The following is a 16,317-nucleotide window of genomic DNA, read 5'->3' as shown; positions in this document are numbered from 1 at the left end:
AGAAGGGAGGGGGGCTTAACAGGATTTGATCACATGACCAACTAAAAGTTCATTTCCCAGAGTAACGTTTATTTTGTAAATGATGATCGAAAAATAAGTCCACAAGAAGAAAACATTGTAATCATAACTTGGTAAATTTTACTACAGCGTATTAAAATCAACAGAGTACTTTTTCTCTTTGTTTATAATGATACCTCACTGTAAATTATTGTAAGTCATTGTCACGTTGCATTCCTTAACTGTTCTGTACCTGGTTTGAGAGAATCAGCATGGCGGTGATCCTCCTGAACTGCATCACCCTGGGGATGTACCAGCCCTGCAGCGACCTCGAGTGCGCCTCCACACGCTGCAAGATCCTCGAAAAGTTTGACCACTTCATCTTCGCCTTCTTTGCTGCAGAAATGATCGTCAAAATAATCGCCATGGGAGTCTACGGGAAATATACCTATCTGGATGATTCCTGGAACCGCCTAGATTGTTTTATTGTGATAGCTGGGTAAGTGTTCACTCCGCCTGTTGGTCTGTTAGTGTTTCTAGCCCTCTGCTTCTGATTGTTAATAGTCTTTTGTTAATTTTTTTCTTTACTTTTTTTTTGGTTTTGTGTCCTATCAATAATAGATAAGGCATTCCATCACACAATGCTTAGGAAATTCAGTAGATTTATTTCCCTTGAAAACTTTTCATCTGAGTTATCTTCCTTGGATTCTATCTCTTGCATTATATTATGAAGAGTCTATTATAATTATTTCATTTTAATCTTATTTTCATTTGTATCTTTTCCTAAACAACAGTTACTGTATATAGTTATATTAATCAAAATATTAGTCACCTTGTGTTAAATCTGATGTATATTATCACACATTTTCAAGTGAACAAAATAAGATGATGACAACAGCTAGGTTGTTTTAAGGTTGATAATCAGTTTTGATTGGCAAGCTACAGTGAAAGACCCGATATTCTAGGAGAAATTTGACCTGATATCTTATGATTGTGTGAATGTTTGTCCAGTTTTGGGGTTAATAAGAGTACACAGCTGTTGATGAAGCATCAACTTTAACATCAGAGGGTTCTATAAGGTTCTGTATCACACACAGCTGTCATTAAAACTTGATAGAATCAAGGAAATAAATGATACGGATCAATCTCCATCAGACACAAGTCTATAAGGCCAATGACTGTACTACAGTAAGTAAAGGAGAGGGGGGAGGGGTATAGGATTATATTTACCAGAAAGAATACAAGACCATTCTTATTTGGTAATACAGACTGTACCCTCTGTTTTTCATTTTTTAATATGATCTGTTAAAACAGACATTATTACAAAAATCTAGTGGCTAAACTACATAAACATACAGTGTATTTAGAGGTCATCTGAGGATAACTGGTTACCTCACTCAAGGTCATATCCACTTTGGAGAATTCAGCAATTAACTGCTTTGATTTTTGGTTGTTTATAAACTCAGCGAGGGTCCTGGAATGAACGGCTAACAGTTGATAGGGTTTACCTAGACAGTAATCAGTCAGAAGCTTATCTCACAAGACATCAAACCTGCCTGCTCCCTGTCCTGAATCTCAGAGGTTCACCCCACAATCTCAGCTCTTCACAGATAGCAATGGCAATTCTCTAGTTCATTTACATGTTCTTGATTTCTCTTGTGTTCTCAACTTTTATTAAAAACAGACATTTTTGAAATTTTGAACATTATTTCACCCAGTCTGATTTTTATTTATTTATTTTTTTTTTTTTTTTTGGTAAATTATATTTTTAGATAAGATAGGGTTGAATCATTCTTTCTAACCATATGAAAACTTCAATAGAAATTTAAGGAAATGCAAAAGTAATATAATTCTGGATTTTAAATGTTTGATTATGTATTAAAATGGAGTGTTGCCACAGTAACAGAGTTTGTATTGATTGGTAAGAAGGGGTAGACATGGTGTTATATATCACTGCAGTTCTAATCCAACGCAATGTCTTAAAGCTCAGATAGGATTACTCCAATTCTTACTTCATCATCTTAATGACGTTGACCATTTGCAGTAGTGGTTTTATCTCTTTGTCAAGGAAAAGAGCTAGGTTCATTGTAATGATTAAAATGGTCCTGTAGATGTAGCAATTTTATTGACTTAAACATTTTACTTTTCCATTTCAAACATAAAAATGAAACAGAGACTTGGTGGTTTTATTTCTTATTTTTAAAAAGTTCCTTTAAAAGTCCAGGTATTGGAAAACAGGCATTGTGAAATTGCAATGTTCTTGAATTTTTGAGGACACAGGTTTATTTGTATACTTTCAGTGAAGAATCAAAATTTGAGCACTCTTTGATCCTAAAAATATATTTGCGCATTTCAGATCAGAGAATGTACTTAATAGAACATATTGAATGAAAGATGGTGTGGAGGTTTGTTTTTGTAGAAATTTTCAGGATATGGTTAAATTGACACAATTCAAATTAATGTTATGTTAATGTATTGTCTAACCTGAGTAAATTTTGACAGATACTCATTTACCAAAGATCTAAAAAACATTATTATATTGTCATCCAAAACTAAGAAGTTTCAATTTTTCCAAAAATTACAGGGCCAAAAAGGCCCTAAGTGAACCCTGCTCTTTGAATTTAGAACTATAGAAAGTGCCCATTACAAAAGATAGTTATTGATTTGAGTTATCTATATTTTATGCAATAAACTTTTCAAGAAAACTTTGAGGTCAGAAGTTAACAAATTTACACTGAGAACACTTATGGATGCAGTAATATTGTAATACAAGAATTAACCTATTTGCACATGTTAAAAAATTGACATAAATAGTGTAAAGTCATATTTATATACATATTTTCATTTAAGGTCAGACGAGACTTTCCTCAAAATCTGTTTTGTATATCTTCGTAATGTATGAAAAATATTCAAAATTTTAGTAACATTCTGATTTCTAAACCAGTTTCTAAACCTTTTTTAAAAATCCAAACACTTTAACATATGAAATTGAAAAATCATTTTTCTTCCCCAAAGGATTATATTAGTTGTACCATAGTTAGGTGTTATTTCTTTTGTTAAAAGTGTGGATTTTCTGTACATAACCCACACTTTTCTATAACTCCGCCCATCGAGTCAGGACAAAAGAACTATTTATAAAACGATCATGCACGGTTTTTAAATGAAACAATCATACCAAACTTAGGAGAGTAAAAAGGGGTAAAAATTTCAATTGTATACAGCATTTTGTAATAAATAACAGTTAAAAACGGCCATTAATACTTTAACTTTAGTTAAAAGTGAAGAAAAAAAACTTCAGAAATCGCTTGATTTAAAAAAAAAAAAATTAAAGTGTCATGACCAGGGTGACTTTAGCTTAGTAGATTCCAATATTGTTCTTTTGATAACCAACAAAGGAAACACGGTACATACTTGACGTAAAAACAAGTGTACACTACTGTACATAAATAACCTTTTCGATCTAGCCGATCAAATATCTAATTTTCATTAAATTAAAACATAACAAACATTTCAATCAACGTACCACTGTGCACGGCAAAGTTTGTATCAGGTTTACAAAAATATAAGTTAAACCAAGTTCATAATAAATTTAAATTACTAGTATGTAATTTTGACGATTGAAATTTACGGGAAAAAAAATCATATCAAATTAACATATATCATTGAAACCAAACTCGTTATTTTTTCAATTACATAAATCAAACTTTTTAAACGGGCTTACATGTTTAATTTTTATGTCGCTTGCGTGGCCCAGTGGTTTAAGCACCTGCCCTAGAGTCAACAAATAAGAAGTTGAATCCCACTGTGATACGTGGAGACCTATAAAGTATAAACAGAGGTCCCGTGTCGCAGGAGGTGTTGACAGGAAGATCCCTCACTGTTCAATGACCCTGAGTGCCGAGCATAGGACAAAATTTGTAGCAAAATTTGAAAAGTATATTGTATACAAATCACTTACCCTATATTCGATGGACGTGGTCAGAAGGACACGAAGGAGCGTAAAATCATATAAAATCCAAATGCATATTTGAAATCAAACACTTAATGTTTCAATCACGCCAACCAGTCCGACCGATTCCTAAGCTGACTTACATATGAATGATTTTTGAAAACTATGGTACAAGTCATTTACCCCATATCACACTGTTGATTATGTGTAGATACCCGATGGACGTTCATAATGACAGCTCGGGAGCTAATTATGACCACGCCCATCGGGTATCTACACATAACCAACAGTATGATGTGTGGTAACTACTACAAAAACTACTCCTGGTATCTTGCAGAAATGCCTGGTAAGGTACCTCAATTTTTTTGTGAGTAAACATGTTTAAGTAGCAATACTTCAATGACAAACTCTTAGAAAAATTTATCTATTATTAAAGAACGTCTCGTCTGTCCTTAAGACGTGGGACTTCCCTACTTATACAAGTATAAGGACTGATCTTATTATGAGATGTACTTGTGGGATGGTAATTTGACTTAAACATATTTCAAACATGTTTCAAAAGTAGCTGAAAACTCCTTCTGATTTTCATTTTCTCTGAAAATTTAAATTTTGAAAGCAAAAACTGGCTTACTAAATACAGGGGTTAACTGGTTTTCTTTCAAACATTTATTTCAAATCAACAGCATTTGTAAAGAGCTAAAAATAATAGAAATCTGGTTTTAGTCAGGGATCGCTGCTTTGTCTTTGATCATTTGTATTAATTTAATCCCTTTACAGCCATGTATTATACCTAGGACAGTTTGTCAGTTAGGTTTTTTTTAGTGACCTGACTTCTTGGCATAGAATGATGGAAGTGATTCTTTGAAGATAATGGTGGGATTTCATCAATGGTGATAATAGCTTGTCGTCTATTGATGTGGGGATTATTCTAATTGATTTTAAGTGCTTGGGGACTCGTACCTTTGTAATAAAATCACCAGCCCCCACATCCTCATACAAATGATAACTCAGAGAATCAGACCCACTTAACAATAGATGGATGTTTGTCTTGGACTGATTAGGTCTGGCTTTTATTATAGAAAGCTTCATTTTTACATTGACCTTTATTGTTGGTAAAGATGGCCTGCACTATTACTAGTAATAATCTGGTTTAATTACACAGAATGTCACTTCCTTGGTTGTCCTCTGGCAGTGTTTCTGTAGGTGTTCTCTTAATCATTTAGCATTATTTCGAGGTTTGTATGTATCTTAGAGTATGCCTTTTGTTAGTTGAATTAGATGAATCATTACATTGAGGAAAAATTTAAATTACTACTGAATGCAAACTTTCTTTCACATTATTGTCACAAGAGAGGTAATAACTAAGGCTACAGAATGATAGTATACTGTACGAGGTTGAGGATAACAGATTGTAGCATTCAAGACTTCACAAGATTGAGTATAGGTTTTAGACTACAGAATGTAATACATTGCAGAGGATATATTTTATTATTTAAAGCTTCAGAACAATTCCAAGATTGAGGATAGGTTTAAAGGCCAAAAGATGTAATACAAGTTTGAGCTTAGGTTTTAAGGGCTGCAGAATGTAAAGAAAGGTTGAGGATAAGTTTTGGAAAACAGAAGGTTCCTGATTCCAAGGATACATTTCAAGGCTACATTTAAATGCAGTACAGTATCACAGAATATATAATGCAGATTTGAGGATAGGTTTGAAGCTGCAGATGGTATTACTAAGAATAGATTGTTTTATGGTATAGATGGTATCATGATAGCATTTGAAGTAAGGTTAGGCAGTGAAGATGTTAACTCCTAATGATGAGAGCATATTTTTTAAAAGTTCAAATATAGGATTGAGTTTTCTAGGATTAAGATTTACAGGATAAAGTTTTGAAGGTTAGGTTATAAAGGAAGGGGTAATTTACTAGAGGTGTGTGTGTTCTTTTTCTTTTGGTAAAGTGGAGTAAGAGGTTGACTAATGGTGTGCCTGTCTGTCTGTTGGTGTTGTCTGTTGTCAGCTGTGAGATGTACGACCCCTTCCTTTGTCGAGTACAGCTATTTTGTGGTCATGATTTCATAACACTCCTCCCCCTACCTAGCCAAACCTAGACACAAGCTCTGTACATGCATTTGTTTGCACTCATGTTATATTCCCTACTTAAATTAAACATCAAAGAATATCCTGGATTGCCAAGTCATGCATCTTCTGTTCTGTAAACTTGTGTATTAGAGTTGTAGATTCCTACCACGCCATTGTAAATGTGAAGCAGGTTTGAACCAAGATGACACTGGCTAAGTTATGATGTAATCAATACAATCCTTGAAAAAGATATAACTCACTTGCCAGTTGTGGCATGCCTTTATGGCTGATATAAGACAGGGGTATGCTTTAGATGAAGGGTAGTTTATCTACATTCAATGAAACATGCATGAGGAATATGAAGGTAAATTTACTGAGGTACATGAACACGAAATTCCAACTCCATTTCTTTTTGCACAGCAGGGTTCAAGGGCTAAAGCATGCTATATATACCTTTCTCATATCATGAATAAATTTGAAGTCACCTAAAATGAAAATTTCAATAAAGGTGTTTGATTTAAAAAAGAATTGTTTATTCTTATGATGATTTAGTCCATTCCATCATCTTGTTTCACATTTTACTAGCCTGCTGGCTTTTGATTTACATGTAACCATGCAAGATTTTAATAGGTAGTGATACAATTTATGTTAATATTAAAGAGGAGAGAACTCTTTTAAACATAAATGTTCTTATGGTATTATGACATCATCCTTATGTGTTCCTGTGTAGGAGATACCTGCATTTATATATATATCCCTTGTTAAAATCCTCTCTCATGTTCCTTAGCTTCGTATGTGATCTTTGACCCTGCACTAGTTTTAGATTTAGGTACCATCATATGTCATCCCTAGCCACCTTCCTGTAGAGCTTATGAATAAGAAATACAAGTTATTAATCTCTGCATTTCATCGCTAACAACTTTCTGAATTTACTGTTTATTTTACTTTCTCAGGATTACAGAAATTTATTAGAAATGTAAATCACTAAATTCACTTTTAGAAATATTTTTTGAATGTCACAAAATAAAAGTCAGATTTGTTGCATGGATGCTTCACTTGTCTCGGATCAAATATTGATATTTTCTCACATAGTTCTCACATAGTCATGTTTCCAAGAACACTTAGATTCATTGGTAATTAATTAAGCTTCAAAGCAATGCCAGCAAGGTGAACAATTGCATTTTTAAAGGTTGCCAAAAATGTCCTGCCAAAGTAGCAGTTATATGGAGAAAATTGATGAAAATATTTTGTATACATGTATAAGTATATTCTTGTTAATGGCATAAGAGGCATGACAACTGCTATGTATGTGCAATCATCAGCTTAATTCCTATATTACCCACTACATAATTAACAATGACATGGCATTACCAAATCTTGCTTGTTTTTGTATATAACTAATATTGATTAACTGGACGTTCCCTGTAAGCCTCATACTACCCCCTCTCTGTGATCTGGAGACACGTCGGAGCTGGTGGTGACACAGTTACCTAAGACAGGTGTCAGGCAGTAGGTTGATACAGTGGATTTACCAAGGACCCTCCATATCATGTCACATTTCTTACACTGTAGAATCAGTTTCAGGACAGACTCAGTTCTGTACCATAATCTTCTATCTATTTATCATATTGATATTGTACAGAATTTGCCACCGTTTGTAAGCTCTGGTGATAGAGGTTTGAGTTATAAGTAGGTCTGTTGTTTAAGTGCCATGTAAAAGAGTCACTCATGTTCACTATTACATACGATTTTGATGTGTACATTTTCGTTCCATATAGAAATGAATTTTCTTTAATAAAATGTATCACAATTTTATTATTCATAGCAAAAAATTCCCTATGCTGCTCTGTTACATTATGTATAGAAAACCTTATATGTAGTCTAGCATTTTTCAATATTTAGTGTAAATATGATATATATGTTTGATTATATGATATGCCTAGGTAGAAAGACGATCAGTATTTCTGTATATCTCTCTAGTACATGTACTCGTATATATATCTATACATTTAATACATGTATATATCTATTTATCAGCAGTTATATATGTATTGTATTTTAGGACTTAACCTCTTTTGTTGTGTAGGAATTAAGGTGTAGAAATAAATGAGCAGGCCACATTTCATCAAAAGCATATTACTAATTGTCTATCAGAAATTAAAGCAACTGTTCATTTGCCAAAAACAAGAAAAGAAATAATTTTGCCAATTCACTGATTATCCATTTTAACTTTGAACTTTTTGGTTTTTCATGCGATGAATAGCGTTGCAGATTATGTGCTTGTTCACAAGTAAGAAATTTTCACTTTTTCTTTCTGCTTGATTGTTGCACACCATTTGTCTCTCCTCTTCTGGTTACCATGGAAACAAGCATGTGTTTTGACCTTTAAGTTTTGTGATTGCAATGTTTGTATTGCATGACTGTTTTTGAGAGCATGCACCTACTATCAATGCATGATTTTGTATCTTTTGTATGGTTGCAATATGTAATCATTTTATAACAGGACATTTAGTGAATTTCAAAAGTGATATAACATTGTCACTGTTATACCAACAAAATGCCAGAAACTGGCGAAAGGCTTTAAAAAAAAATACGAAAAAGCAAAAATCATCTATTTGCAATCTATGAAAGATAAGATTTTAATTTCCTGCATGAATATTTGTTAGGAAAGTGTTTCTTCACCATTCGCACTTTCCACACGTATTCTTTGTAGTGTGTCTCCACTTTCCTTTATTGAAACGTTTAGTTAATTGTAGTAAACTTACGATCAAATTGTCACATTGTCTGAGCCCCAGCATCACAATAGCCATCGGTAATTTCAGAGAAGACCTGAAAGTAGGAAGGACAAGGAATTCTTTATGTAGTGTTTATGAAACCAATAGGAAAGGTTCATTTAAATTCTATTTTGAGATTCTATGAAGAAGAGAGGGAAGTTGTTAGCACTAATAGAATGCGGCACCTATACCTGTATTTGTATCATTTTACCTGTATTTAATTGTGTCATTTCTACCTTTGTGTTATCAGAGAACATTGATTAGGATGTTTATCTGGTTGTGTGCCGTTGTTAATAGAATTAACAGGAGGATTGGACACAGAAGAACTGTTATCGCTGGAAGCCAGAGTCTGTCTCCTGTACCGTGTCTCACACACCATTGATCGCAGTCTCATCCACAGATAACTCTCATTACGTGTTAAACACGGCCAAGAAATCACTGTGACTTAATTATAGAACTTCTTAAATATTCCTCCCTCAGTTTTCATGTCCTCTGGTCAATGTCCACAAAATGAAAAGATAAACAAAATAGATAATGAAAAAAAAGAGAAAAAGTAAATGTTTATTAAACGTATAATGTTTTTAATAAGAAAGAGTGCAGAGGGACTTAGTAAAGGAGTAAAGAGTAAGTGTTGATGAATTTGCACGAAGTTCGTGAATAAATGAGAAGTAAGAATTGAACAAAATGTCTGTAGGGAATATTTGTTTATTGCTTTATGAAATATTTTGTGATAATTCAATATTCTCTATCATTGGCGAGTGAAAGTTTTAGTACTCAGGGGAATAATAACACAATAATCAGAGCTCACAGTAATTTCATTACGAACAACTACAGACATTTTTCCTGTTTAAAAAATATACCCTGCGAGATACTGCCATGACACAGCATTGTCAGTTTTCACCGCTGAACAGTGGTGATAGAAGCCAGGGGTCTGAACTCTGGTGACCCCCCTAAGATATAGGGATTGTCTCCCTTGATTTGTGGCTGTAAGACATGGTTCTAGGAAAGTCCCGATGTAAGACTCAGGCACACTGGTTATACATGGTGAAATCTTATGGCTCTGTGTTGAGATAACTCTTACGGATCCTGAGAGAACTCTGCTGCCTCTTAAATTGATGAAAAGTTAAATAAACTGAAGAGTAGGTGAAGATAAAAAAGACTTCATTTAAATACATAGAGTTGTTTAGATCCAGCTGTCTTGGTAAAAATTGGTAAAAAAAAAAACAAAACTATAGTTTCCAAGTGTTCTTGAAATTCTGCACATAACGTAGCACATTGCATCCAATTAAAACATGCCTTAAAGCACTTGAATTCATGGGCTTAATTTATCTCAACAGTAATGACCTGATGTGAGTCCTTGTGCACTGCATTCAAATTAAAGTAGATTTTTAATACTAGAGTAAAGAGTTAGATAGTTACGAGTTAATTCACCAAAGCACTACTGAGTAGCAATACAATAGAACCCCCGTCTCTCTACCCCCTTCTCTCTCTCTCAGCTGTTTTTCAATGTTCAGATTTTATTGTTGATGTGGTGGATTTGGACTGTCTCTATATTTGGTATACTGTTCTCTTCGTCATGTATTTTTATCTAAATATTTTACTGGTGAAGGCTGTGTATTTTCCTTCTCTTTTATAAAGCTTTAGTCATGTTCCTTGATAGTTTCAATGTATAAAATGTAAAGTTTTCATTCATGCAGTCACATTCTTTACTTTTATTCTTTGCTACTTTTCATTGATTAACTGTAAAAATTCTACTCACATTTTAATTTAATTCCCTTTAATTCTAAGCATGGATACGTATGTTGATTTACAGAATTTTCTTGCAAGGTTGATTTGACGTATCACGGGGTCTTTTTTGTTTTAATTTTTGCAGAGCCATTGAGTACGGCGTCGACAGTGAGAACCTCAGTCTTTCAGCAATAAGAACCATTCGAGTTTTACGTCCATTACGTGCTATAAATAGAATTCCAAGTAAGAGTACAAATATTTACAATTTTTTTAATTAAACTGTTTTTAAAAATCATCTTTAAAACATATGAAATATTTGTATACTTTTAGTCCTGATTTCTTTTGATGATATCTAAAATAAGTAATGCAAACAGCAGCATACAGTACTTTCGGGACTTTGATTTATACTTTGATGCTTATGGGGCAATTAAGCCTCAATTTTCCCACCAGCTTGAAAATGTAACTGAAAGTACTGGAGATAGGGTGATTAATCAGAATTTTCTTGACTTTTGGTAATTCAACGAAACTATTTTTCTTCTTAATAAAACATACATAATCAAAGGCCTGAAAGTACTCTAACACCTTTATTGTATAAAAGCAATTTTAGTGTTCAACTTGATGGTTTCACACCTTGACCTTCTTACAAGTATGCAGATCCTGGTGATCTGTTTTATATACCTTGACGTACTTTTGTACAGGTATGCGGATCCTGGTGATGCTGCTGTTGGACACCCTACCTATGTTATGGAATGTCCTTCTCTTGTGTTTCTTTGTCTTCTTTATTTTTGGAATAATTGGAGTTCAGCTCTGGGCAGGAGTACTACGAAACAGGTGCTTCCTGGATGTTAGTGAAAATATCTCATATTCTTAGTAAGTATATATCTTATATTTATATCAAGTGTATCTTATATTCTTAGAAAATATATCCCATATAATTAGTAATCACCAGGTCTGTGAATATAGTCTTGTATGAACTGAAAAGAATTCTTTTTTATCAATACACTGGTTTCAATTTTATGTGTTATGCAGCATGTTTTATTTAAAGGTATATAAGTTAAATTTGCTTAAATATTTACTTAATATTTGATATAAAGCAAATAATTCCTTTTCAAAGAAAAATTGCAGTGCAAAAAAAAAATAAGAAAGGTTAATATATATTGCCTATAGAATGTCAGTGGTATTTATATTAATAAAAAAAATAATAACCTTTTAAGTATACTGATTATGGCATCTATATCAGGGGAGAAACCTGAAGCCTAAATTAAGCTGTATTTTGGTAAATATATATTATGGGGCAGTAAATTAAGCAGTATTAGGGTAGATATATATATAGAGGGACAGTAGACACGTGGTCTTTTGACAGAATGATAGGTCTGCCAATCTCTTATTTACAGACATTGATTCCTGTCGTCTTTGACAGTCAGCTGATGTTTCCGGATTCCGCTGTCAATATTTCCTGTTTGGCTATTTTGACTTGAGCCTAATGAATTAAAGCAGAATATAGAGATTAGTTCTAGCTTATCTGTCTGAGTGGGACAATCGGGCAGAAAAACTACAGGAAAGGACAAAGTCCTGCCATGCAATTCATTTCCTATGAATTTGTTAATAAAAAATGATTTTCTTGTTCCTTACAGTGCAAATCTTAGTCCATACTATGTTCCTAAGAAGATAGGTAGTATGCCCCAGTCTGACTACATCTGTAGTAAAGCCGGCGAGTCGGGGATGAGATACTGCTCCGGACTGCCGCGGTTTGAGTACGAGGGCATTAAATGTAACGCCTCCGCTCGACCGTTCAGCAATAACACGCCCACCAATGACTCGTGTGTCAATTGGAACCAGTACTACACAAACTGCACCGCAGGCGATAAAAATCCATTCCAGGGAGGAGTCTCATTTGACAATATTGGACTCGCATGGGTGGCCATTTTTCAGGTATCAATTTGAATTGAAAAGTTAACAGAACTCACAATTCCCATTTCAAACAATATAGACAAAGAATTTGATATAGAAAACAGTATGGTATAGACAAACAAAATGGTACAAAAAAAAACCCAATATAGTATAGACAATATGATACAGACACACAATATGGTATAGACAAACAAATGTAAGAAATACTTGTCTGCCTAATGATATTGTGCATTAGGAGGGGTAGGTTTTCTGCTCAATGACTCTATAGCTGAAATACAGTGGATAATCAAAGGTTTCACAAAATTTGAATGGAAAATGCTATTTATGAGTTGAACATGCAGGTTTTTGTTCTTGCTGCTTTGGAACATTTTGTGTAAATTATCCTTGTATTGCTGCAGTTATTTAAAGAATTCTCTTTTCCTAAAATCTGCTGCTTACATGATAATTATCTGCCTGTGATTCCAAACAAAGCTTTAAAGAAAACTAAAACATGGGATCCTCCTGCTAAGAGCTAGATTTACATGAGAAGCTTCGCGGATGATTAATAGGAGAAGCTGACAGTAACTCCCAAGATTCCATTGATAAACGACAGCTCTCCTCAGAGAACAGTGGCAAGAAGAAACCATTTTCATGACTGAATACCACTTGTGAATCAAAGTTTTATGGTCCTTAGGGAGAATTTCATGACTAGAAATTCCCACAAGGAGAATTTGATCAATTGTTTTCTGATAATTTGTCAGTAACAGTGCTAATAGCCCAGATTCTCAGAATATGTGAATTTACATAGTCTCACTGGTCAATCCGTTTTAGAACTTAGTCTTTTAGCTTATGCATACTCTTAAACTTTAAAAATGCATACCTGTATATGCAACCAAGGAACTCACTTGAAGTTAGCATGTTTTTATCATAAATAATTAAATAAATGACTGGCAGTTTCAAATTTCCATTGAAGTTTTCTGAGGCTCTCAGATTTATAATGATTTTAATAGTCTATAGTACATATTGGCCCATGATTTTATTTTTATATTGAAGTTAGATAATATTCGGGATAAAAGATTTATGGGCCACATTAATGGCAATGTCTGATAACTTCTAATGCAGGCTTCAGCCAGGGCAAGGTGAAGGTCACAGGCTAGGACAATAATGTCACAGGAACACAAAATCAGGTCCCATCGTCTTCTGTGGAATATTCTTTGAAAATAATGGAAGAGACAAAAACTTGTTCAAGTATCTTATGCTTCCTTTAGTTATATTGAGAATACTTGCAAATGAACATGCAAGTATGAAATAAATCTTAATATGGATAAAAGATTAAGATTTCCGAGTTGGGAATGATAAAAACCATGGAAATGCAAGGAAATTAGGGAGAAAAAAGATCAGAGATGTAGGGCAGTGCTTGCCTGTACATTACAATTTGTCAGTCTTTGAATGGTTATGACAGATTGGGAGAGAGAGGCTGGTATCACATGCACGTTTGATGAAGTGAACAAAGAGCATAAGAGGTCGAAGAATTGATTCCATCAGTACTTAAACTGACAGGTTTACAGCTTAAAGTAAACACAACCCTAACCAAACAATAGCTGCATCCATGTGCATGTTAAACATTTCTCAACGATGGTTGTAATAAAATGTGGAATCTGTGGAGGGTATACACTGTATCTGCTGGTAGGTTTGTGATCATTGGTTCATTTCACTGGGTCTCTTTGGGTCACATTTGATCAATATCCTGAACATATGACTCAACAGGATGACAAGCTCATTGAAATTAGGTCACAGTCCTTAACCTTGACCTCCAGATATAGCCAGAAGACCACTAGAAATTCAAATAGAAGTTCATAATGACATTATCCTGAAATGACAAGAAAATCATTAAATTTAAATTTAAGATAATTGTTCTTTTCCTTGAACAGAAATAGAATATGGATTAATTAAAAGCATACTTACGCACAGATCGGGACAAGATTATGCACATTACTTGACTTGGAAAGTTCCTATTTGCTCTTGGAATTGTGATTATAAAATTTTGCAATCATTGGTGTGTAAGTGAATCAACAAAATAGAGCTTGTAGTACCTTTCAGGGAATCGGCCATTTACAATTTTATTGTGTAATAAATGCTTCAAAACTAAGTACAAGATTTATAGAAAAAAACTCATCTATATTCAGGAAGTTGTGTATTCTGACATTTTAGCTATATTAATGAAAGCTTTTTGTTCCTCCCAGTAAATTCAATTGGCAATGCTGAAAATATACCGTATCCAGGGGTTTTTTTGTGCCGTGTTATTTTCGCCCTTTCACACTTGCAAGCAATTTTGCCCTAGCTGTTTTAAGTTGCCCAGTCACAGTTCTGTTTAAGAAACTATACTGTGTTCTTTTTAATTAGCCCTGTTTTAAATCCCTTCACCCAGGTAGTAGGGGGAAAGTGGTGAAAATTGCCCTGTATCCAGTAGTTAAATAAATCCAGTAGTTTCTTATTCAGACAAGATTTACTGTATATTTCTTTAATTGTTGGATTTTATATAAGTAACTCATGTATTTATTTGATTACCAATATCTGTTATGGGTATATTACCTGTCTCCTCTGAATTTAATTAATTAATTTACTTTTAAATAACAGATGATCAGTTTGAAGAATTGGGCTACAGTATGTACACACTATGTGTTACCTGTTTTCATAATTATTGTGAATTAATTTGTTTAATTTCAGGCGATCAGTAGAAAATTAACTGTTACTGCCTGTTCCTTATTATTGTTAATTAATTTGTTTAATTACAGGTGATCAGCTTGGAAAGTTGGGTCAACATTATGTACTATGTGCAGGACGCTCATTCTTTTTGGGACTGGATCTACTTTGTTGCTTTAATTGTGGTGAGTTATTTGTTACCACCCTGTCTGTTTGTGTGTCTTAGTACAGATATATATAAGACGGTGTTTTATGGTGAGTATCTGTAACTACCCTGTCTGTTTGTCTGTCTTAGTACAGATATACATAAGATGGTGTTTTATGGTGAGTATTTGCTATCACCCTTTCTGTTTGTCTGTCTTAATAGATACCGGTACATTCAAAATAGGACAGTATACTGTTGGATGTATTCCTGTTACTTTCATCTAATATTCTTCCCAAAAAAAAGAGACATTTTTTCATAAACAAGACACATTACTGATAGTTATTTGATGTTACCAAGTCATATGACCGCGGCAGGACTCCTATATCAGAGGCAAAGAAATCTGAAACTCTTCACAAATCTTAATCTTAATTTCAAAAAAGGAGAGAAAAAATGTATTGCAATAACATTATACTGTGTTTTTGAACATGTATTGGAGAAAACAGTGTTTAAGTATCTAGTATGAAATATTGGTGAAAGCATTAGAAGTAAGATGTGCTTTGATTGATCCCTTGATGCTTGTCAGATGACAACTGCGTCATTTGCTACCTGGAAACGCTTCAAATTCATTCAGTGTTTCCAATTTAATGCTATCACTAGCGCAGCCTTTTACGTCATTGATCACGGAATGTCCTTGGCTTTTTACTGGAAATTGAAAAATGTTTAAAAAAACACTGACCTTTTTTAAAGGTTTCAAGTTAGTGGTTTTTTTTTCCCCAAGAAAATGCAAGATTCAATTTCACTCTGGTTACTTTTAATTCAGACAGAAAATAGACAAGAAAAAGGTTCCTCCGATCTCACTGCTACCCGCTATTATGTATGTAATATGGACTTTGTCGAAGATGTTGCTTTGTCATTGATTATTTTGATACAATTATCAGCGTACTTGTAAGGTTGGTAGATCTGTAATTAGCGATATTGATTATGTCGTTAATACATGAAGATACACGGGATAAGAGACCAGTTACACTTTGTTAGCTAATGGACTGTTGACAGA

At 33.7% G+C, this 16,317-nt stretch overlaps 1 protein-coding gene across 1 annotated transcript in view; it reads left to right on the top strand.

Annotated features, from left to right (window-relative positions):
- The first annotated feature begins 223 nt into the window (after nt 1-223).
- Nucleotides 224-16,317, top strand: part of LOC134265398 (voltage-dependent T-type calcium channel subunit alpha-1H-like) — a 47,066-nt gene continuing 30,972 nt past the window's right edge. The window contains 5 exon segments of the mRNA XM_062747609.1: nt 224-496; nt 10,671-10,768; nt 11,224-11,395; nt 12,160-12,457; nt 15,211-15,303. Coding sequence (XP_062603593.1) covers nt 270-496; nt 10,671-10,768; nt 11,224-11,395; nt 12,160-12,457; nt 15,211-15,303 — 888 coding nt within the window. The 5' untranslated portion in view covers nt 224-269.

Source organism: Saccostrea cucullata, unplaced genomic scaffold, assembly GCF_032062105.1.
Source record: "Saccostrea cucullata isolate Sc308-1 unplaced genomic scaffold, CSIRO_AGI_Scuc_v1 ctg301, whole genome shotgun sequence".
Classification (NCBI taxonomy): Eukaryota; Metazoa; Mollusca; class Bivalvia; order Ostreida; family Ostreidae; genus Saccostrea; species Saccostrea cuccullata.
This window is presented reverse-complemented; position numbering and strand designations above follow the sequence as displayed.